Source organism: Pristiophorus japonicus, chromosome 10 (genome assembly GCF_044704955.1).
Source record: "Pristiophorus japonicus isolate sPriJap1 chromosome 10, sPriJap1.hap1, whole genome shotgun sequence".
Lineage (NCBI taxonomy): Eukaryota > Metazoa > Chordata > Chondrichthyes > Pristiophoridae > Pristiophorus > Pristiophorus japonicus.
Window position 1 is genome coordinate 189,250,887 of NC_091986.1, and position 22,433 is coordinate 189,273,319.

General features: G+C 41.0%; 1 protein-coding gene across 3 annotated transcripts in view; it reads right to left on the reverse strand.

The window, feature by feature from the left end:
- The window catches only part of rab6a (RAB6A, member RAS oncogene family), an 83,811-nt gene extending 62,126 nt beyond the window's left edge, over positions 1–21,685 (reverse strand). For 2 of the 3 annotated variants that reach the window (XM_070892413.1, XM_070892414.1), the window contains exon 1: positions 21,371–21,685. In XM_070892413.1, coding sequence (XP_070748514.1) covers positions 21,371–21,440 — 70 coding nt within the window. In that variant the 5' untranslated portion in view covers positions 21,441–21,685. The remainder of the gene's footprint in view (positions 1–21,370) is intronic. The other variant, XM_070892415.1, reaches the window with a different exon arrangement.
- Between the last annotated feature and the right edge of the window lie 748 nt (positions 21,686–22,433).

The following is a 22,433-nucleotide window of genomic DNA, read 5'->3' on the forward strand; positions in this document are numbered from 1 at the left end:
CTTGAAAAAGGCTGAGAGGGTCTTTAAAATCATGAAAGGTTTTGATAGAGTAGATAAAGAGATTGTTTCCACTTGTGGGGAAGAACATAACTAGAGGCTATCAATATAAGATAGTCACCAAGAATACCAATAAGGAATTCAGAAGAAACTTCTTTACCCAGAAAATGTGGAACTCGTTACCACAGGGAGTAGTTGAGGCAAATAGTAATAATGCATTTAAGGGGAGGATAGATAAGCATAAGGGAGAAGGGTATAGAGGGTTATGGTGAGAGTCAGATGAGGAAAGAAGGGTGGAAGCTCGAGTGGAGCATAAATGCCGGCATGGACTGGTTGGACCAAATGACCTGTTTCTATGCCATATTTCCTATGTAAGTTAATCTTACAAAGAATAAGTTCAAGTCTTATTGGTCAGGAGTCAGATCCAGAGAGCAGAAACTAAGTGCAGCTTCAGTTCCTGAAATGAAGATGGGAGACCTAATTAAAGCACTAAAGCTGGAGAGTTAACCACTCAAGATGCAAACAGTAAGATTGTATCACAAGTTGACCAATTTGTCCAAAGCTAACTGGCTGTAATTGCTGAAAGTCATGTCCCCAACATAATCATCTTTACTATGGTTCATCTTAGCTTTTGCATTACTAGTAACAGGTACATTCATTTACACAAGAGGCCCGACATCATTAGTTAAGAGGAACATTCTAAAAGATGAACCAGGAACAAATTATTTCCTTGGAAATGGTTTTGAGAATCTGAGCCTCAGGATCAAGCAGCTTTTTCAAGATTAGGCTTTTTGTAGAGATTTAGAACTTTTATACACTTGATCCACCATCTGACTTCAAAAGAAATGTGTTCAATAATTCAATGCATCCAAAATGTGGCTTTAACTTAGAGAAAGGATAAACAGTATTATATCAAACAAATTTAATTGAAAACAAATGTAACCAACTACTACTGATCTTTGGAACCTGTTCCAAGACCCAGCTTGGAAAGCCGTTGGCATGTTCTTTTTCTATTGTAAACCAATGCAGAATTAGGCTTCCTTTTTAGAATCAAATAATTTTACAGCGAAGAAGATAGCCACAGACCATCGCATCTATGCTAGCTCCAAAGAGTTAGCACATCGTCCCATTCTCCTGTCCTATTTTGAATAAAAATGAGCCAACAACACAAGGCTGAATGCTTGCTAAACAACAAAACCAGCGTCGATAGCCAAGTGATCCTATAACCAACCACCAGTTAAGGTTAAAGTTCTGAATGATGGTAGACTCTTAAACAACTAAAGCAAGGAAAATTGCTTCCTGAACATCCTCATTTTCAACAATGGCAGAGCCCAGCACGGGAGTGCAAAACACGAGGAACATCCTGCAATCATCTTCAACCAGAAGTGCTGTGTGGATGATGCTTTATGGCCTCTTCCCGAGGTCCCCACCATTACAGATGCCAGTTCAGCCAATTCAATTCACTTCACCTGACATTAACAGTTGAACCCATTGAACGCAGCGACGGGTCTCAACATCCCAGTAGTGCTGAAGATTCAAGAGGTTCAGCACCATCCGGGACAAAGCAGTCCACCTCATCCACTAGTCTAAATGTCCACACCCACCAACACCCACATATTGTGGCTGTATCTGCAGGATGTATTGCAGCAACCTGCTACAGCATCTTCGGCAGCACCTCCCTAACCCAGGACCTTCATCACCTTGATGGACAAAGGAAGCAGGTGCTTTCGAACACCACAAACTATTCTGACTTAGACATATGTTGGTGTTACATTCATCATCCCTGGGCCAAAATACTGGAGTTCCCTATCTAACAGAATTGTGGGAACACCTTCCCCACACTGGGCTCAAAATTGGATAGGAGTTGCTCCGTTTTTTTGGGAGCAACTTGATTTTTCTGGTGTATTTTAAAAATCTCCATTTTGCACATTCAATTTGCGCCAGTGTAAGTGAGTTAGTTAGGATTTTTTTCAATTTAGTTTTTTTTTCCCAAAAAGGGGCATTACCAGCCACCTACGCCAGTTTTGGCCATTTAAGCCACTTTGGACAGCTAATAGTTGCTCCAAACTAACTTAGGCCAGCCTATGTGGCCACTTGTGGCCGCACAGAAAACCCTTGGAGAGTTAAGAAATCAACACAGGTAGGTACATTCTAAAGCACCATTTACAAAGCACTAAACAAAGCACAAAAATAAGCATTCAATAATAATAGAAGGAAGCGGAGTGGACCTGCACCAAGAATTACAAAGCACTAAACAAAGCATAAAAAGTAATAAGCAATCAAAAACAAATTAAAAAAATAGAAGTCCTACCTTCATCTGACCACTCAGCCAGGGATAGGGGCGGGACAACCCGAGACCACTCGGCCAGGGATAGGGGCGGCAACTGCGAGCATCGGGTCCCTCGCAGGCTGCAGGATGCGCTGGGGGCGAGGAGCTACTGCACATTCACACACTAACGCGTATGTGCAGACGTCCCGGCACTGTTTTCAGCGCCGGGATGCTGGCTCCGCCCCCAATCCACTGGCCACGCCACGACCGAGAAGCCGGACAGCGGCCAAAGTCGGAAGGAAGATTTTCGGCGCACTTGGAGACGGACAAAAGCGGTCAATTTTGAGCACACAGACTCCAATGGTTCTAGAAAGCATTCCATCACCACCTTCTATGGGCAACTAGGGATGGGCAATAAATGCCAGTCTTGCCAGAAACACCCATGTCTCGCCAATGAATTTAAAAAAGGTTCTCTATATAACTCATTAAAACCTCTCAATTTTGAACATCTCTAACTAGCCTCTGCTTAACTTGTACTCCATTTTTTAAAGATTTGTATATCTGAACCCCCAAATGTCTCTACCTATACAGAAACTAAAGCCCATGAACAGACCTGAAGGTTTGAAGGCTAATCCAGAAAGGCAAAAAAGACAGATGAAATAAAAACCAAGGAATATGGCAAAGGAAACTAAAATAGGAAGCAAAAGAAATGTTGTGCATTGCAAACCAAATTCTAATCTCACTCCTTTCTTCTACCCACCTCGTCAACTTTATAGCATCAGAAGCTTATAAAAAAAATGTAGCAAGCAGAGTTTTCAGACCATATGGTCAACTATTGCCTTCAACTGTAGTAGGTAACTGGCTCCACAGATCATGCATCTCGGCTAGTTTTTCTGGGCAGCAATACAGTCTACCAGAATCAAATGTTTTAAATGTTTAAACTTTTCTTAAATAAACTTATTGTACATGTATTGTAAATGAAATCTGTAGAATCAGCATTGGTGTCAGTTTTATTCCATGAATTGGAAGCATTAATGTTCTATTAATCAAAATGTTCTCTAAACTGCTGATACATCAGACATTATAAAACCGATAACTGCAGTAGGCAATTGCCAATGGTTACTTTACTGGAAATGTTAGATTAACAACTAGCAATCAACAATTTGTTTTAAACAAGTTATTTCATTCTGCTGACACATCAGACCATTTTTTTTTTTTAAATCTGAAATTTTACAACCAAGACTTTTACTGCAACAATTTAAATATATACTGCATTTCTGATGAGGTGATTATCATCCTAAGGCACCTGCATACATTTTCTGAATGTAAATTTGATGCACCCTCACAAATATATTTCCACAAAAGGTTTTCAAATAGGGATAGATCAGCCAATTGCATCGCCTTTCAAAGTCAGCTAGCGAGACAATGTGCCTCTGCAACTGTCACTGAACCACATGCTAACTGCAAACTGGAACAGCCTGCAGGTGGGAAGGAATATATTTATAGTGTGCTCAGCCTGCCAACATGTAAAATGTCAGTCTTGGCAGGCAGCATGAATGCTATAATGCCTCAAATTAATTTTACACACAATTTCCACTCTGTCAATCAAATTAGATCCCCTGCAATAGGCGTGGTCTTCCTCACTGAGCATATTTCCCCTCCACATACAAAGAATTGCAGTTACCTTATGAGGATGCACACCAGGAGGAACAGTCTTCTTAAAAGACTTTCCATAACATTAGGTGCTTTCCCCATGTTTGCACATGAAGCCTTATTTGTCCTTGAAGCATAAATAAATTGACAGCTCTAAGCAACACCATGTCTGAAAGAGAATTGAGGGAATAGTTGAGGTCTCATGGAGTTAACAGAAAAGGGAAATAATCCAACATTGCTCCTCATTCCTTTAGTCATCCTTGGCTCAGTGGTAACACTCTCATCTGAGTCAGAAGATGGAAGTTTCAAGCCCCACTTCAAGATTTGAGCATATAATTTAGGTTGGCACTTTAGCACAGTACGGAGGAAGTGCTTCATTGTCTGAAACGTTAGCTACCCCATCGGCCCTCAGGTGGACGTTAAAGATCCCATGGCACTATTCGAAATACAGGAGAGTTTTCTCTCAGTCCTGGCCAACATTTCTCTCTCAATCACTAAAAAAAAACCAGATGATCTAGTCATTTAATTCATTGCTGTTTGTGGGACCTTACTGTTTTCAAATCAGCTGCCACATTTCCGACAACCATGACTACATTTCAAAAGTGCTTAATTGGAACGTCCTGAGGTCATGAAAGACAGTATATAAATGCATGTTTCTTAACACTACATGTAATTAGGATTACATTGGCCAAGGCATAGAATGCAAGAGCAGGGAGGTTATGCTTAAATTGTATAATGCTTTGGTTAGGCCACAGCTGGTGTACTGCGTGCAGTTCTGGTCGCCGTATTGTAGGAAGATGTGAGTGCACTAGAGGGTGCAGAGGAGATTTACTAGGACGCTGCATGGAATGGAGAATCTTAGTTATGAGGAGATTTTAGATAGGCTGGGTTTGTTCTCACACCTCATCGAGGTGTACAAAATATTGAGGGGCCTGGACATAGTGGATAGAAAGGGTCGATTTCCATTGGTGGAGGGGTCTATTACGAGGGGGCATAGTTTTAAGGTGGTTGGTGGAAGGTTTCGAGGGGATTTGAAGTGGGGGGGGGTGGGTGGGCTTCTTTACGCAAAGGATTGTGGGGATCTGGAACTCGTTGCCTGGAAGAGTGGTGGATGCAGAAACCCTCACCACTTTTAAGAGATGGTTGGATGGGCACTTGAAGTGCCATAATCTGCAGGGTTACGGACCTAGAGCTAGTAATTGGGATTAGACTGGGTGACCTTTTGTTGGACGGCGCAGATATAATGGTAAGTACGGCAGGGAATAGAATACGGCCAGAATGATCTCCTGGACGGGTCGGAGAAGAATTTTCCCAGATTTTTTTCTCCCTAAATTGGCCCGGGTTTTTAATCTGGTTTTTGCCTCTCCCAGGAGATCACATGGCTCCGGTTAGGGTGGAGTGTAGAATGTGTCAGTATAAGGGGTGTCACAGTTGTGTGAGGTGGACTTGTTGTGCTGGGTGCTCTTTGCCTTTCCATCAATGTTCATAGGTTTGTGTGTAACTTTTAGGGCTGCTGACCAAGAGCCGTGCAGCTCTTTGTCAGCCGGCGCGGACACGATGGGCGAAATGGCCTCCTCCTGCGCTGTAAATTTCTGTTTGTACGTCGAAGTATGGTAGAATCTGGACACAGGTTTGAGAGTACCTAAACGTGCAAACCAATTTAATGCATAGAAACCTGCATCAGCATGAACTTTGACCTCAACTCCACTCCCCCGTATTCCTAGATTCCTCTAAAGTCCAAAAATCTAGCTATCTCAGCCTTGACTTAACGACTCAGCATCCACAGCCCTTTCAGGTAGAGAATTCCAAAGATTCACAACCCTGTGAAGAAATTCCTCGTCTCAGTCTTAAATGGCCGACCCCTTATCCTGAGACTATGCCCCCTAGTTCTAAACTCTTCAACCAGGGGAAACAACCTCAACATCCACCCTGTCAAACCCTTCACAATCTTGTGTTTTAATAAGATCATCTCGCATTCTTCTGAACTCGAGAGTATAGGCCCAATCTACTCGATCTCTCAATCTAGTGAACCTTTGTTGCACGCCTCCAAGGCAAGTATACCCTTCCTCAGATAAGGAGACCAAAACTGCCCAGTATTCTCGGGTGTGGTCTCACCAAGGACCTGTACAATTGTAGCAAGACTTCTTTACTCTTATATTCCAACCTCCTTGCAATAAAAGCTAACATGCAATTTGCCTTATTGCTTGCTGTACCTGCATGCCAACTTTGTGGTTCCTGTACGTGGTCACCTAAATCTCTCTGAACACCAACATTTAACGGTTTCTCACCATTTAAAAAATATTCTGTTTTTCTATTCCTCCTACCAAAGTGAATAACCTCACATTTCCCCACTTACATGCCATCTGCCACTTTACTGCCCACTCACTTAACCTTTTCCATATCCCTTTGCAGCCTCTGTCCTCCTCACAGCTTACTTTACCACCTAGCTTTGCATCGTCAGCAAACTTAGATACATTAGACTTCATCCAAGCAATGAATAGATTATAAATAGCTGAGACCCAAGCACTGATCCTTGCGGCACCCCACTAGTTGCAGCCTGCCAAATGGAAAATGACCCATTTATTCCTACTCTCTTTTCTGTCAGTTAACCAATCCTCTATCCATGCTAATATATTACCCCGAATCCCATATCTTTCGTAGCAACCTTTTATGTGGCACCTTGAGTGCCTTTTGGAAATCCAAATATACTAAATCCACTGGTTTCCCTTTATCTACCCTGCTAGTTATATCCTTTACATAAAATCATGTTAACTCTGCCCAATCATATGATTTTCTAAGTGCCCTCTTACAACTTCCTAAATAATGGATTCCAGCATTTTCCCGACGACTGATGTCAGGTTAACAGGCCTGTAGTTCCCGGTTTTCTCTCTCACTTCTTCCATGAAGAGCAGGGTTACACTTGCTACGTTCAAATCCGCTGGGACCCTTCTAGAATCAAGAGAATTTTGAAAAATCACAACCCAATGCATCCACTATCTCTGCAGCCACCTCTTTAGAACCCTAGGATGTAGATCCTAGGTATTTTTCAGCTTTCAGTCCCATTAGCTTCTCAAGTAATTTTTCTCTACTGATATTAATTGCTTTAAGTCCCTCACTCTTATTAGCTCTTTGGTTCCCCACTAAAGCATGCAAGGTCAATTCTGCACAGGCAATTAGCCAAATTAAATGAAAGATATTGCATATTGGTAACTGTGGCTTAACCTTTTCCTGGACAACCAAAAACATCATATGGTAATACATTCGACTACAAAGTTTACTTCTGAACTCAAAACAAAACAAGCCAAAGAAAAAACAGGTTCAAAAGAAATTTGCTGGGAAACCAAAATCACAAATTTATCCAAACTTTGCCTTGCTGTCCTCAGAAAATCACACAAGATACTTTAGGGAAGGAGTGAGTACAACCGTGTCACTATCTTCCATGGTTTAAAATTTCCCCTCTCACCAACACACCCACGTCTGCTCATTACTAAAGTACAGGTATTCTGAGCACTTTTCATCACCGAGTCAATCCAAGATAAAAGACCAGGTATTTCTAACGGTGTCAACACTGATAGACAAACTAACAGCATAAGTATTACTGTGCATTAAATCAAACAGGTTTAAACAGAAAACATTACATACAAGAAATTTCCTCGATTTGACAATTTCCTGTTATGTTTGCGATAGGAAGACTTCCAAGAGTGGGTTCCTGAGCAAGGGTTGGATCATCCTGTCATACAGTAAATACCAGATGGTAACTGAAGCCAAAGCAGTGACAACTGACTCCATCAATACAATCACACCTACTGAGCAAAATCTAATATTTTAGTCATTTTGAGGAATTAGCATCACACAACGTGCAGGGCCTGGAGCTCGAGCTTGGCGTAAGAGAGTCCATAATGTTCAATGCAGATATTGAAGCGGAGCATTAATACAAGAGCCACCAAGGGGTTCCATTCAAGTGAAGGGGGGGGGGGGGGGGGGTAAGAACTGGAAGAGGTTGAGAAAGTCCATGGGAAAATTTAAAATACAGGATTGAGAATTTTAAACAGGGCGTTGGGGAACTGAGAATGAATGTAGATCAATGAGGACGGGTGCGAAGGGCCAGCAGGACTTAGTGCAGGATATGATACGATAACACAGCAAGAAAGTATAATGGGTGATGAAGTCAAGGGAACAGGAGACAAGTCATACAGTAAAAAATATTTGCGTATAAAGATAATAGAAGTGGGGAGTGGGCATGGGAAGAAGAAACCCAAGAGACATGGGTTCAGGGTTACGGTGAGGACAGGACAGGGGGGCATGTAGATTTGACATGGCGGGCAAGGGAAAGATGAGGAAACAGCAGAGGTAGCTGAATGGGCTATCGCTATCGTGGAGACAAAAAAATTCCTCCTTGTCGCTAGAGATAAGAGAGAAGGATTTAACGGATAGCATACAAAAGGAGCTTAGGTTTATCTATGCCCTCCAGGATGATCTTGGAATAGTGGGCTGTTTTGGCAGAAGAGAGCGAGTCCCATTAGAGCGTGAAGTGGACACGCCAAATTTGGCAATGAATGTCCAAGACTGCTGTTCACCTCATATGCTCAATTTGCACCCCTTGAACGTGAGAACAGAGATGGAAAGATAAAAATGCCAAGTTAAGGGATGCGGCTCCCTTAAAAATTAAAAAAAGAGTAAAGTCAGGTACTCAGAACTCTGTACTTTGAATAAATATTCTGCTGGAACATTAGGGCTATGGGGAAAGACCAGGCGAGTGAGACTAAGTGGATAGCTTTTTCAAAGATCCGGCACAGGCTATTATACAATTAATGTCTATTATTAATTGCTTCTTAGAATATTAGAATAGTAAAACAAAACAGCAGCGCATTTGCTTCATCATCTTGCTTGGGTTTCTATCGCAAGGCACATAAATTTGTGTAAACATTTTCTTAAAAAATTAACTGTGCAATTGTCCACTTTTTTCAAATTCTTTCTAACCACAATGACTTCTTAAGTTATGCAATTTTAGATAACTTCCCACTGGAACGTACACTTGTAAATACACATCCTACTCGAGTTGCACCATATTTTAATAAAAAGCACAGTGGTAGCGCCCTAATTAAAAGCCTGCTCCATCTGCATTACTCACCTGGAAGTAACCAAATGTAATATAGCTAATGATCTTATCGCAAGAGCTACAATTTAGTTTTGGTTGCCCTTTAAAAATAGCCCCAAGGACGTGAAAGGATACATTATCTGTTTCCTGGACCTTACTTGCAACAGCCCATTAAAAAGGAAAGAAGATCCCAGATAAATTAAACGAAAAATGTTTGATGTGCTTTCAGCGTGATAGATTGCAGAGATCACTCGTTATGTATACTGCATACTTTATTGGCTGTGAAGCACTTTGGCTGGTCCTGAGGCCACGAGAAGCGTTATATAAATGCAAAGTCTTTCTTTACACAGCCCCATACTTATACAAACACCCTGACATTTTCACCATGCAGGCACGATCGTAGTGTCACTCCTGCTCATGAACTACCTTCAGCATCAAATCTAAGTGAAATGTACTAATAAAGGTTTGTGCACTATTTTCTCTTGTATGTCATGGCTCCGCAGTGCTGGAGAGGGGAAAATGGCAGACAGTAAAACCACTTGCAGATGTTAGATACATAGGAAGTGAATGTTTTACATGACAACACTTCCACTGAGGTGTTTTGATGATGCCAAAACAGAACAAAGCTGACAGTTTATTAATTTCAAACATCTGAATTACTCCTGGAATTAACGCTGTAAAACTAAATTATCCATGTTTAATGTTTTTGTAGAATGCTGTATTCTGTGACACTTTCAGTGTTTGTGTTTAGCTTTGAGGAAATTCAGCCTGAACTGCAAATATAACAAGTTCAGTAAAGCAAACTACTGGGGAATAAAACAGTTATGGCCAACTTCCCAATCAGTCTTAAAAGGTTACATGTATGTGAATAGTCAGGGTTCTTGCATCAACCCACTCCTGGTACCCATGTAGACCTTCCTATTTGAAATCATAATGTTAACCAGGTCTTTAAGGCACCCATGGGTATTTCTCCACAAACTGGACAATAAATTTCCAAGTATGCTGATTATTAATATTTAACTATCAAACAATGCAAGGATTGGGTATGAACAGATCTGAATGACTTTTTGTTGATGTTCACATTTATCCCAGATAAGTGAGTGACAAAATTGCCTATCTTTACATTTTTTAACCTTTGCCAGACAAGTGAAATTATGTGCCAGTGGTGCCCTCCTTTGAATGAGACATTAAACAAAGGTCTCACCTGCTTGTTCAAGTGGACGTTAAAGATCCTTATGGCACTATTCAAAGGAGGAAGCACGGCATTCTCCCAGTGTTCCAGCTAACACTGCTCCCTGCACCATAAAATATTAACCAACCATTCCTCTTACTGCTGTTGGCAGGACGTTACAGACATAGAATGACTGCCGCTACGGCTCCAAAAGTAATTTATTGTCTGGAGAACTTGGAGACATTTCAATTATAGAGTAGGGTGCTATATACGTCTGCATGCAGCATGTGCAAAAGGCTGGGGCGGGGGAGGGGGGGGGGGGGAAGAGGAGGAGGGGGAAGAGAGAAAGGAAAGAGCAAGGTAAAGCTTAAAAATTATTTAAAACTTTTGTATTTTTGTTGTTGCGATATGGTTATGGCTGGCATTCCTAGTTGCCACAAGAAGGTGGTGGGGCCATACTATATGTATTTTAAAAAGACTAAGTGAACCAAATGCTACCACAGCCAGAATTCAATAAGATTATTAACTATAGTGATATGCTTTACCTTGTGTAGCTTTAGCAGTTATATTATAATTTTATAGAAGAGGCTCAGGAAAAAACACTAATCTCTTTCACCATGCCATCTCATAATCTCATCAAAATTTTAACACTAAACTGATGATTGCAACCACACCACATCATTTTAGATCGGTGTGTGAAGTCAGCTAAAGCTTGACCACTGTTAATCTTACGAACAGGCTAGAAGTTTATATAATTTTAAACACCATGTTGGTTTTAAATAGATTTGATAGTTCTGCAGAAGTACAAGATATTATCAGGAAATCTTTGCAGTATGAAGATAAAATTGCTCAAGTTCTCTCCCGAGCTCTTATTAAAATAGAAATGACCCAAGATATTTCAATTTTCTTTAAGAAATTTAAAAACTCCTTCACAAAAAAATTGTACCAAATATATTACATTTACTGAGGTTTTGGGGCTAAATTGAAACATTCAAAATTAATCTTAAAGAATACCATTTCTAGAGTAATTGTTGTGTAATTACATATAGTATGGCCCCACCACCTTCTCTTGGCAATTAGGAATGCCAGCCATAACCCTATCCCCACAATTATTGTGTAAAAATGATTAAGGGAAGATAGACTATGAAAGTAAACTAGCACAAAATATAAAAAGATAAGAGTTTCTATAGGTATATAAAAAGGAAAAAAGTGTTGCTAAAGTAAATGTTGGTCCCTTAGAGGACACTGGGGAATTAGTAATGGGGAACATGGAGATGCAGAAACTCTGAACAAATATTTTGTATCAATCTTTACAGTAGAGGATACTAACACTATCCCAACAGTGGATAGTCAAGGGGCTATTGTGGGGGGGGGGGGGGGGGGGGGGGGGGTGGTACTCCGTAAGATAATGAGACTAAAGGCAGATAAATCCCCTGGACCTGATTGCTTGCATCCTAGGGTCTTGAGAAGTAGCGGTAGGGATAGTGGATGTATTGGTTGTAATTTACCAAAATTCCCTGAATTCTGGGGAGGTCCCAGCAGATTGGAAAACTGCAAATGTAATGCTCCTATTTAAAAAAGGAGGCAGACAAAAGGCAGGAAACTATAGACCAGTTAGCCTAACATAACTGTGGTTGGGAAAATGTTGGAGTCCATTATTAAAGAAGTAGTAGCAGGACATTTGGAAAAGCATAATTCGGTCAGGCAGAGTCAACATGGATTTATGAAGGGAATGTCATGTTTGACAAATTTGCTGGAGTACTTTGAGGATGTAATGAGCAGGGTGGGTAAAGGGGAACTAGTGGATGCGGTATATTTGGACTTCCAGAAGGCATGTGGCAAGGTGCCACATAAAAAGTTACTGCACAAGATAAAAGTTCACGGGGTTGGGAGTAAATATATTAGCATGGATAGAGGATTGGCTAACATAGAAACATAGATAGAAACATAGAAAATAGGTGCAGGAGTAGGCCATTCGGTCCTTCTAGCCTGCACCGCCATTCAATGAGTTCATGGCTGAACATGCAACTTCAGTACCCCATTCCTACTTTCTCGCCATACCCCTTGATCACCCTAGTAGTAAGGACTTCATCTAACTCCTTTTTGAATATATTTAGTGAATTGGCCTCAACAACTTTCTGTGGTAGAGAATTCCACAGGTTCACCACTCTCTGGGTGAAGAAGTTTCTCCTCATCTCGGTCCTAAATGGCTTACCCCTTATCCTTAGACTGTGACCTCTGGTTCTGGACTTCCCCAACATTGGGAACATTCTTCCTGCATCTAACCTGTCTAAACCCATCAGAATTTTAAACGTTTCTATGAGGTCCCCTCTCATTCTTCTGAACTCGTGAATACAAGCCCAGTTGATCCAGTCTTTCTTGATAGGTCAGTCCTGCCATCCCGGGAATCAGTCTGGTGAACCTTCGCTGCACTCCCTCAATAGCAAGAATGTCCTTCCTCAGGTTAGGAGACCAAAACGGTACACAATACTCCAGGTGTGGCCTCACCAAGGCCCTGTACAACTGTAGCAACACCTCCCTGCCCCTGTACTCAAATCCCCTTGCCATGAAGGCCAACATGCCATTTGCTTTCTTAACCACCTGCTGTACCTGCATGCCAACCTTCAATGACTGATGTACCATGACACCCAGGTCTCGTTGCACCTCCCCTTTTCCTAATCTGTCACCATTCAGATAATAGTCTGTCTCTGTTTTTACCACCAAAGTGGATAACCTCACATTTATCCACATTATACTTCATCTGCCATGCATTTGCCCACTCACCTAACCTACCCAAGTCACTCTGCAGCCTCATAGCATCCTCCTCGCAGCTCACACTGCCACCCAACTTAGTGTCATCCGCAAATTTGGAGATACTACATTTAATCCCCTCGTCTAAATCATTAATGTACAGTGTAAACAGCTGGGGCCCCAGCACAGAACCTAACGAACAGAAAACAGAGAGTCGGGATAAATGGTTCATTCTCAGGTTGGCAATCAGTAACTAGTGGGGTGCCGCAGGGATCAGTGCTGGGACCCCAACTATTTACAATCTATATTAATGACTTGGAAGAAGGGACCGAGTGTAATGTAGCCAAGTTTGCTGACGATACAAAGATGGGAGGAAAAGCAATGTATGAGGACGACACAAAAAATCTGCAAAAGGACAGACAGGCTAAGTGAGTGGGAAAAAATTTGGCAGATGGAGTATAATGTTGGAAAGTGTGAGGACATGCACATCGGCAGAAAAAAAATCAAAGAGCAAGTTATTATTTAAATGGAGAAAGATTGCGAAGTGCTGCAGTACAGCAGGACCTGGGGGTACTTGTGCATGAAACACAAAAGATTAGTATGCAGGTACAGCAAGTGATCAGGAAGGCCAATGGAATCTTGGCCTTTATTGCAAAGGGGATGGAGTATAAAAGCAGGGAAGTCTTGCTGTACAGGGTATTGGTGAGACCACACCTGGAATATAGCTTTGGTTTCCATATTTACAAAAGGATATACTTGCTTTGGAGGCAGTTCAGAGAAGGCTCACTAGGTTGATTCCAGAAATGAGGGGGTTGACCTGAGGAAAGGTTGCGTAGGTTGCGCCTCTACTCATTGGAATTAAGATTGAGAGGTGATCTTATCAAAAGTAATAAAATTATGAGGGGTGTTGACAGAGTAGATGCAGAGAACATGTTTCCATTGATGGGGAAGACTGGAACTAGGGGGCATAATCTTAGAATAAGGGGCCGCCCATTTAAAACTGAGATAAGGAGAAATTTCTTCTCTCTAGAGGGTTGTAAATCTGTGAAATTCGCTACCTCAGAGAGCTGTGGAAGCTGGGACACGGAATAAATTTAAGACAGAGATAGACAGTTTCTTAACCAATAAGGGAATAAGGGGCAGGGAAGTGGACTTGAGTCCATGATCGGATCAGCCACGATTGTATTAAATCGTGGAGCAGGCTTGAAGGGCCGTATGGCCTACTCCTGCTCCTCTTATGTTCTTATGTAAGACAAGAAACAAATACATTTTCATTTCTACACTTTTGACATTTATGCTGCAGTTCTTTTTACTTTCTCCAAATACCCTCCATCACCAAGTCTTTAATTAATAACATTGCAGTTTAAAGCGAGTCTGAGCAAGAAAGAAATATCAGCTAAATATTTCCTCAAATTCATGTCCGCTTGGCTCATTGTTAGCACTCTTGCCCCAGTCAGAAGGACTGGAGCACACAATCTAGGCTGATACTGGAGTTCAGTATAAGAATGCTAAACTGTCACAGGAGCCATCTTTAAAATGAAACATTAAAGAGAGACCTGCTCTGCCTGTTTAGATGGACATAAAAGATCACAGGGAACTCACCTGGTGTCCCATCAAACATTCGTCCTTCAATCACCACCACCAAAAATATTAATTGGCAATTCATCTTATTTGCCGATTGTGGGACATCTGTGCAAACTCATCTATATTTGACTACGTAATAGTGACTGGACTTTATAAGTAATTAATTTGCTGAACATAGCTTGATGTATTGAGATGTGAAAGGCAAGTTTGTGTTTGTGTGGATAGTAGATTTGACTCCAGACCATAAATCCAGAGAGTTTCTTGCATTTTTCCAGGAAAAAGGTTATCTTCAACCTAACATTCCAATTATTAATTTAAAATACTGGCCTTCCCTACTATTTCCTTTCTAATTTTTCTCTCATTCTCCAATTTATAACTGTTTCTGCAATTAGATACTGCGGTTGCTCTAGAATTCACCTCCTTTGCACTACAGCATTGCATTAAAGCACCAGTGTGAACACAAACAACTGGGTGCATGCACTAATTTAAAAGTCACAATTGCAACTATATTTCTGGTTAGAGCCCTTCATCAGTGTTGGGGGGGGGGGGTGGGGGGTGGGGGGAAGCAAAGGCTGTAAGGGAGGTCCATACAAGTGTTAAATGTAAAAAGCCTCAGAGCACTGGGGGAAAATCATTTCTTGAGGCAGTAGCTAGCAATCCTCAGAACTCTACTGGAGCAGAGCATTCCTCCTTTGGGAAAACTAATATAATTAAAGCTAACATTTTTCTTGTCCCAATGGTACAATTTACTCACTGTCTTCTGTGAATCATCGGAATTTCAAACAAATTATTGACTGTCGGTTTATGATCATATTCAAATTTCAGTGTTCAAGCACCAGGTTCTGGGAGAGTCCAAGCAAATTTAAAGTTTACAAGATAAAATTTGTATAAACAGAATTTTCATACAGGAGGTAGCCATTCTGTTTCTGTATCTCTACACTTTAGACATTTATCTAATCCCATTCCACTGCTCTTTCCTCAGACCATTTTGTATTTTCCTGTGTGATAATCTAGTTCCCTCAAACATTGCAATCAACTCTGCTTCAACAGCCACTCGTAGTACTGCATTCCACATTTTAAATCTTTTATGTGAAAACATTTCTTCTAATCTTCCTCTTATGCTTATGTCCCTTTATTACAAAATCATAGACCAGTTGTTTACCCTCAAGCCCTTTCAAATTTAAATCCCCCCGACCATTCTCGGATCCACCAAATACAACCCAGTTTTTCCAAGGCTTAAATCATAACGATATTCTCATCTCTGGTATCATCAGAGTGATTCTGAGCTACATCTTTTATGTGGCTCCATTATCCTTTCTATAATGGAGTCCCCAAAACTATACACAGTACTCCAACTGTGGCCTAGCCAATGTTTCTTACACCCTCATTCCCACCCCGCCCCAATGTACTATACATTCATCCAAGCTCAGCTACATTTGTTCAAATATCAGCCTACTCCCTAACCCATGTACATCCTGTGTGTCCTGCATTCATGTTTGCCATGTCCTTATTTTTGTACAACATGCAAATTTTGATATTTCCACCATACCCAATCATTTCTTTCCACAAAGAACAAGCCAACATAAATTCCAGGTCCACAGCACAAATTATATCCTACCAATTCCAAGAACCATCAATTTACTGCTATTCTTTTCACCTTTCGTCTATTCTATCTCTTTGCCTGAATACCATTGACTTTAATGTTAACAAGTCTCTTAAGTCCAGACATACCACATCTACAGAATTCTCTTTGTCTATGCACGTTAATTTCCTTGAAGAATTCATCTGAATTAGTCAAGCATGATGAATCCATTTTGACTGTCCCTATTATAACCCATACCTTTCTTTAAAATGTTCACAATTTACTATTTTATGGTTTCGAGCAGTTTTCTTACCATTTAAGTGACACTAACTGATCTGGTGTTACGTGGTTTATCCCTTCCTTTTTTTTTTGAACAGCATTCACCACATTCCAGTCCTTTGGTACAATCTAAATTTCCAGTTTGTTAGCCTCATGTGATGAGATCAACACTGCAGCATCCAAAAGATCCAGAATTCCTTTATCTATAAATGTGTAACTAGAGGTAACTAGAAATGGGAACTAATGTCTTACTAAATTGACTGATTAAAAATATATACTGTGGCAATAATGGTAAAGACCACACCCATGGGAGCTCCAAACATGGTTTAGAAAGTAATTATCTGTACACCTCAGCATCAAATCCAAGAGAGCAAATACAATTTTAGGATGTAACTAAAATAATCCAAATGCATCACGATTTAGAATCTTCCAAGGTGGCTGGAATATTGCCCATCTATGCATTAAAAAAATAAATTATATCCCATTGCAAAAGCAAGTCCTAAAATAGCTTTAGAAACACGTCAGAAAAATGGCCCAAAACAAAATCTGAAAATGCTGGAAATCAAACGAAAAAAGAGAAAATACTGGAGCTACACAGTAAGTAGGTCAGCATCTGTAAAGAAGACAGGTTAGCATTTTGGGAGCAAGACCTTCCTCAGAATGGTCTCTCCATTGTGAAATTGTTTATCTACACAGCACCCAAGAGGATGGTCAAGTGAACAGTGTCAAGGCCTTGACCAATGCAGCATTGAGCTAGTTGTTAGCTTCTGGCAGCTAGGCCTGTGATTTATTTGTTTTCAGGGGATGTCACAACCCTTAATTCAGCATCTCTTGCTACTTAAAAAGACGATTCCAAGCTTCAGACAAGCCCGCATCTTGCCATTCTTCAATACTGTCTATTAAAATTTAAAAGGTTTCAGAACTAACAAGTGGTGTTATTGAGTTGATTTTAGCGGGATCAAATAAATGACTCCTGCAGCGAAATCACATTGCTTCTTTGAATTACTGCAATTATCAACATTTACAGATCACAATTCTGCTAACATTTCAAGGCAGTCTTTACATGTCCAAAAATAGAAGTCATTTTAAGTTTTGCACAGTCAAGCTATAGTAGGCTTTATTCTACAAATGCTCAAGTTAAAAATTCATGGCAACAGCTCCAAAGAGGTCCAGATTCAACTATGAAAGGAAAGTTTGAATCCCAGTATTGATCAATGCTGATTGAAAACATCTAAGAAAGTGCTTTCCACTCAGTCAGGTTGACAGGGAAGAAAGCTGCACCAAGAAACATCTCTTGTTCAAGTCTATGCCTTGCTACAAAGCTTAAGAAACATTAATATAAGTTATTGGCGAGGTCACTGTGGTTTAGCTGGGCCACACTTAGCAAAAAGGTCACCCTGGTTTTGTCATGAATGTTTTTCTTTTCAAATTTGTCAGGCGTGTACATTTATTTGCATATGTATTGTAAAGTCACTACACATTTTGATGATATGGTCTTGCAGGAAGAGCACGTTAAAATATTTGTTTCTTAGAATGGCTGTACTTTAAATAATGCAGTTTAAGGGCAGAAACAGATTGTTCTTGGGATTGAGGAAACTAAGAGGTCCTGCCCACTTATGGTTCTTTTGGTTGGGATTGCTGCCGTGCTCATCTGTGGGTCAGTCGCTATTGCAGATTTGCTTTCTCCTCCTGCGATGTGACTTGGTGTGTAGGAAAGGTTTGTTCAAAGCCGGTTTGCAGGTTCTCCAGTTCTAGGTGAAGCCCAAACATAATTTGTTTGGATTAGGATGTGTCTGACATGTATTTCATCCATTCTTGCTGTTTGGAGGTCCACACCAGAAGTATCCAACCTGCAGCCCCCAAGCTCTTCCAATGCAGTCTCCAAAGCCCAGGCAACGCAATCTTACTTGCACGTCTATTTACTTCTTGGTCTGTATTGGTTGAACGTTATGGGCCTGGAGGTTTGAAAGGACTGCTTTTAGAGTTGCTGCTTTACTGGCAAATAATTCTTTATCAGTTGCCGAGATATGGGAATAATCAGTTAAACTTTAAATGTGGTTCTTGGGGCTCCATGGTACGCACACGTGGCCCATAGAGATAAAAACCGGGATACGCCGAGTCTGCATTATAGCAGGGTTGGGGCGGCGATGTTCGAGGGGAAACAGGCAGACCGCCGCCATCGTCCCGCCCGGAGACAGCAGCGGCCGTGCCCGCCGCCCCAGGACCCCCAGCTCTGAACTCCGGGCACTGCTCATTGTTTGATTGAAATATGGCTCAAAGCAACAGGGCGAAGAAATGCTGTTAAAAACCAGAAGGAGAAAGCAACCTGTGATTCACGGTATGAGTTCAAAGAAGGAAATGAGAAAAAGTTGGGGCAACAAGTAATGGGCTGTTTTATATGGAATTGAGGAGGCCATCATAATTCTTGGATTATCCCTGACCACCATCCAGAACGGCTAAATGGTGAATAACCACAACATTCTGCAGTTTCTCATGCACTCATCTGATAAGAGGGTTGACATTTATGGAACTTGTGTGGAGCATATGATTTTCTCCTTTAAATTCTAAACTTTGGACAAGAGTGATCTTGGGTTGGGGGGTTATTTTCTCAGGAGAAATGCAATGGTGCACTTACTTGCACAAAATGGCTTCAATATAAAAATAAATTATTTTTTGGCTCATTGAAACATCTAGAGTTTAGACATTACAGCTTAGCATTGCATGCTAGACATCTTTGTTGTGTGTCAACCTATAGCTTCATAGCAGGTTCAGTGTTGATATTTCATGGTGTGTGTGTGTATGGCAACCTAAACAGAAACGATAAAAGCAGTAAATTTGATCAACACAAATCAAATGGAGCTCCCATCAGATGAGCACTCAAGCTCGAAATGAGTTGATAATGGTTATGAGGCAGAGGGGCCCTAACTACTAGTCTGTCTGGCTTTTCCCCCTTTCCCTTCACAAATGATTTCACCATCTATGTGGAGAGCAAAAATTGGGAAAAGATTACAGTAGTAAGCTCTTTACCCAAATACCATTTATCTAAAATGGTAGGTTAACCCAATTGTCTGGAACTCCAAGCATTTCTTACAGTACAATGTTGAAATTAACAGATCAGTTATTTTAATTATTCACTTGACTAAACAGGGCTATTTCCACAAATTGTCCAGATAAACAGCACAATTATTGCAAAGCATCAATGTGCACAAAAATAACCTGTGCTGTTTTTTTATATAGAAGGTAATAGCTTTAAAAGGTTCTCACCGACGGGAAACACTTCAGTCTACTGATATAATACACAAAATCGAGGGCACATTGGTGTACAATGTTGTGGTTAGTTTTAGCGTCTCGAAACAATAAAATATCGACCTGCGCTACTGTATTCTGTGTTGTGAATGATGCAGACAGACTCACCACACCCAGTTCGAGTTATCTGAGTTCGTTTAATCAAAGTAAAGAGTGAACGTTTTGTTTTCATTATTGTTCTTCCAGAAGCCTTTAATGCTTCTATAATACAATTTCCATTAACTTAACGGTCAACATTTTAGATTAGGATTGGCACCTCTGGGTACACATTACCACACAAAAATCTATAAGAAACACACTTCAACGGGAATATATAAGCAATTTTATATCGGCACTCAAGACGACTAATGTACTGAATGACTGTCGGAAAAGTGATTCATGAAAAAGGCCATGCCTTAATTGTACAAAATTGTTCCTACTCAACTTCATCTGACGGCAACATATGTCTGCATCGTTAACACATAAAACCCAGGACACCGTTTAATCAAAATTAAAACGTGGCGATCTCTACTCGCAAATCAATAGGCCATTTCCATTACATATCAGCTTTATCGAAATCAAATGATATGCTAATATATATTTTACGAGCGGCACTCATATTTCGGAACCCGATACATTGAGCAAACGCAATATTTACTTCCTAGTTAATCTGCCTATTTAATATGGGGTTACGTTACTGCATAATCGAGATTCGCAATGAAGATGTGGACTCAAATCAGTGGCAGCCTCGTCCGTTTCATGCGCTGATAAAATGCGAATTATCTGTGCTGAATCTGATTGAGGCAAATTTCAATGAAACCATTACACAATGTTTGCAGGACTCAATCGCTTTAATATCGTTTACAGAAAAATGATGGGATTACTTATCCTAGGACTAGACACAAAACCGATTCAAGGTGCGGTTGTTTGGATCTCAAGATAACGCTACACTCGTTAGTAGGCCAGATTTCAATTAACTAGCAGTTCAGTTCTGAAAAAGATAAACATTTCTTCTAGTATATTTCACCCTCCAGAGCAGAATCAGTTGCACAAAGATATTACCAAAATCTACGTTTTAATTTGCGGTAATTACGATCAAGACAATTACCATTTTTTTTAAACGCCCTTATTGTGTAAACAGGGTTAGTCAATAATAAATTGGTGCACAGCAAGACACAGCAGCGAAATGCGGATGAATGGGAGCAGCTGCTAGTCCTGAAATATGTGCAAAAGACGTATAGATTAAATATTTGCATCCCGGCTACAATAACGACGTTCTCGCCTGACAAAAAGAAAAAGTAATTTGAAACTTTAATATAAATCTTCGAATAAATGTACAAGTCAAAACCCCCATCATGTGCACAACCGCAAAATGATTGAATCAGGAAAAAAAACTGCGGGTGTGTGTATATGTGTGTGTGGGTTTTTTTTTTGTTGCAATCAAGCCTTCTATGCATAAAAAAAAGATAATGCATTTATTAAAACATGCTCGATTTCCTTTCCTCTCTCCATTCCTCCCGGGCCTCAGGTCGAAGGTGTGTTGACAGGGAGGGGGGGGGGGGGGGAGGAAAGAGAGGGAGAGGGTTGGGGTGTGGGTGGGTGGGTGGGTTCAGTGCAGCCTTTCATCTGCCATCCGAATGAAGAGCGAGAGAAACCAGCCCCCTTTGGCCCATGTATTGCAAGCCCGGCGCTGCTACTCACCGCTTTGCTCGCCCAGGAAAACCAGCTTGAATTTCCGCAGCGGATTCCCGAAATCGCCTCCCGAAGTCATCGCGCGGTACAAGAAAAATGTCTCTTTTCTTTTATAAAAAAAATTTTTTTAAAGCAAAACGTCTTTTTTTTTCCTCACGCGCACAGCCGAAATGTATAACTAACCGTTAACTCGGAATGATTCTACCGGCTTTTATATAGATAGCTTTTTTTTAAATTATTATCCACTGACACTCACAGAACTAGGGGAGGGAATTTTTTTCACTTCGCTCTCCACGGTTACTATACTGAACCGCCGCTTGACGACCTGACCGGAAATGACTTCCAGTTCCCGTGGAGAGGGGTCGATTGACAGCCCGGCTGGCCAATGGGCGGGCGAGGAGCTGGACGGTCCGCGCGGCGTCTAGACGTCATCCGCCCAATCGCCGGCGAGGGAGGGAGAGAGGGCGGGGCTGCTCGCCGAGCGACCTGCGCACACGCACAGCGCCACGTTACCATCCCGCCCACCCGGGTGACGTCACCCGTCACGCAGGGATCTTTGCCCAGCTCGGTGGAGTGATGGCTGGGTTGTGCTTTTGCAATAGTTAGCCTAATAAGACATCTTTTCCATTGTTTTTTTCCCCCCTCTTTATATCTCGACATTTGTTTATTCTCTGCTTTCTGACCTAGGTGTTAAAGGTAACAGAGGGAACAGATTTTAGATCCATTAATGGTGCCTTTTCTTTGGTGTCAGGCTCAGGTAGAGCAAGTTCAGCAAAATGGAAAGAAAGGAGAGAAGAACAAAAATGAAATCTTCAGACACAAATACAAAATCAAAATAATGCGGATGCTGGAATCTGAAATAAAAACTGAAAATGCTGGAAATCTCAGCGGGTCAGGCAGCATCTGTGGAAAGAAACAGTTAATGTTTCAGGTTGATGACCCTTTATCAGAAAATCTTCAGAGCCAAGAGTGTAACTGATCAGGGAAGGGAATCTACACCGTACATGTGTCAGATCAGAGTACATGTGTCAGATCAGATAATGCACGTTAGATAGGAACAGGAATAGGCCAT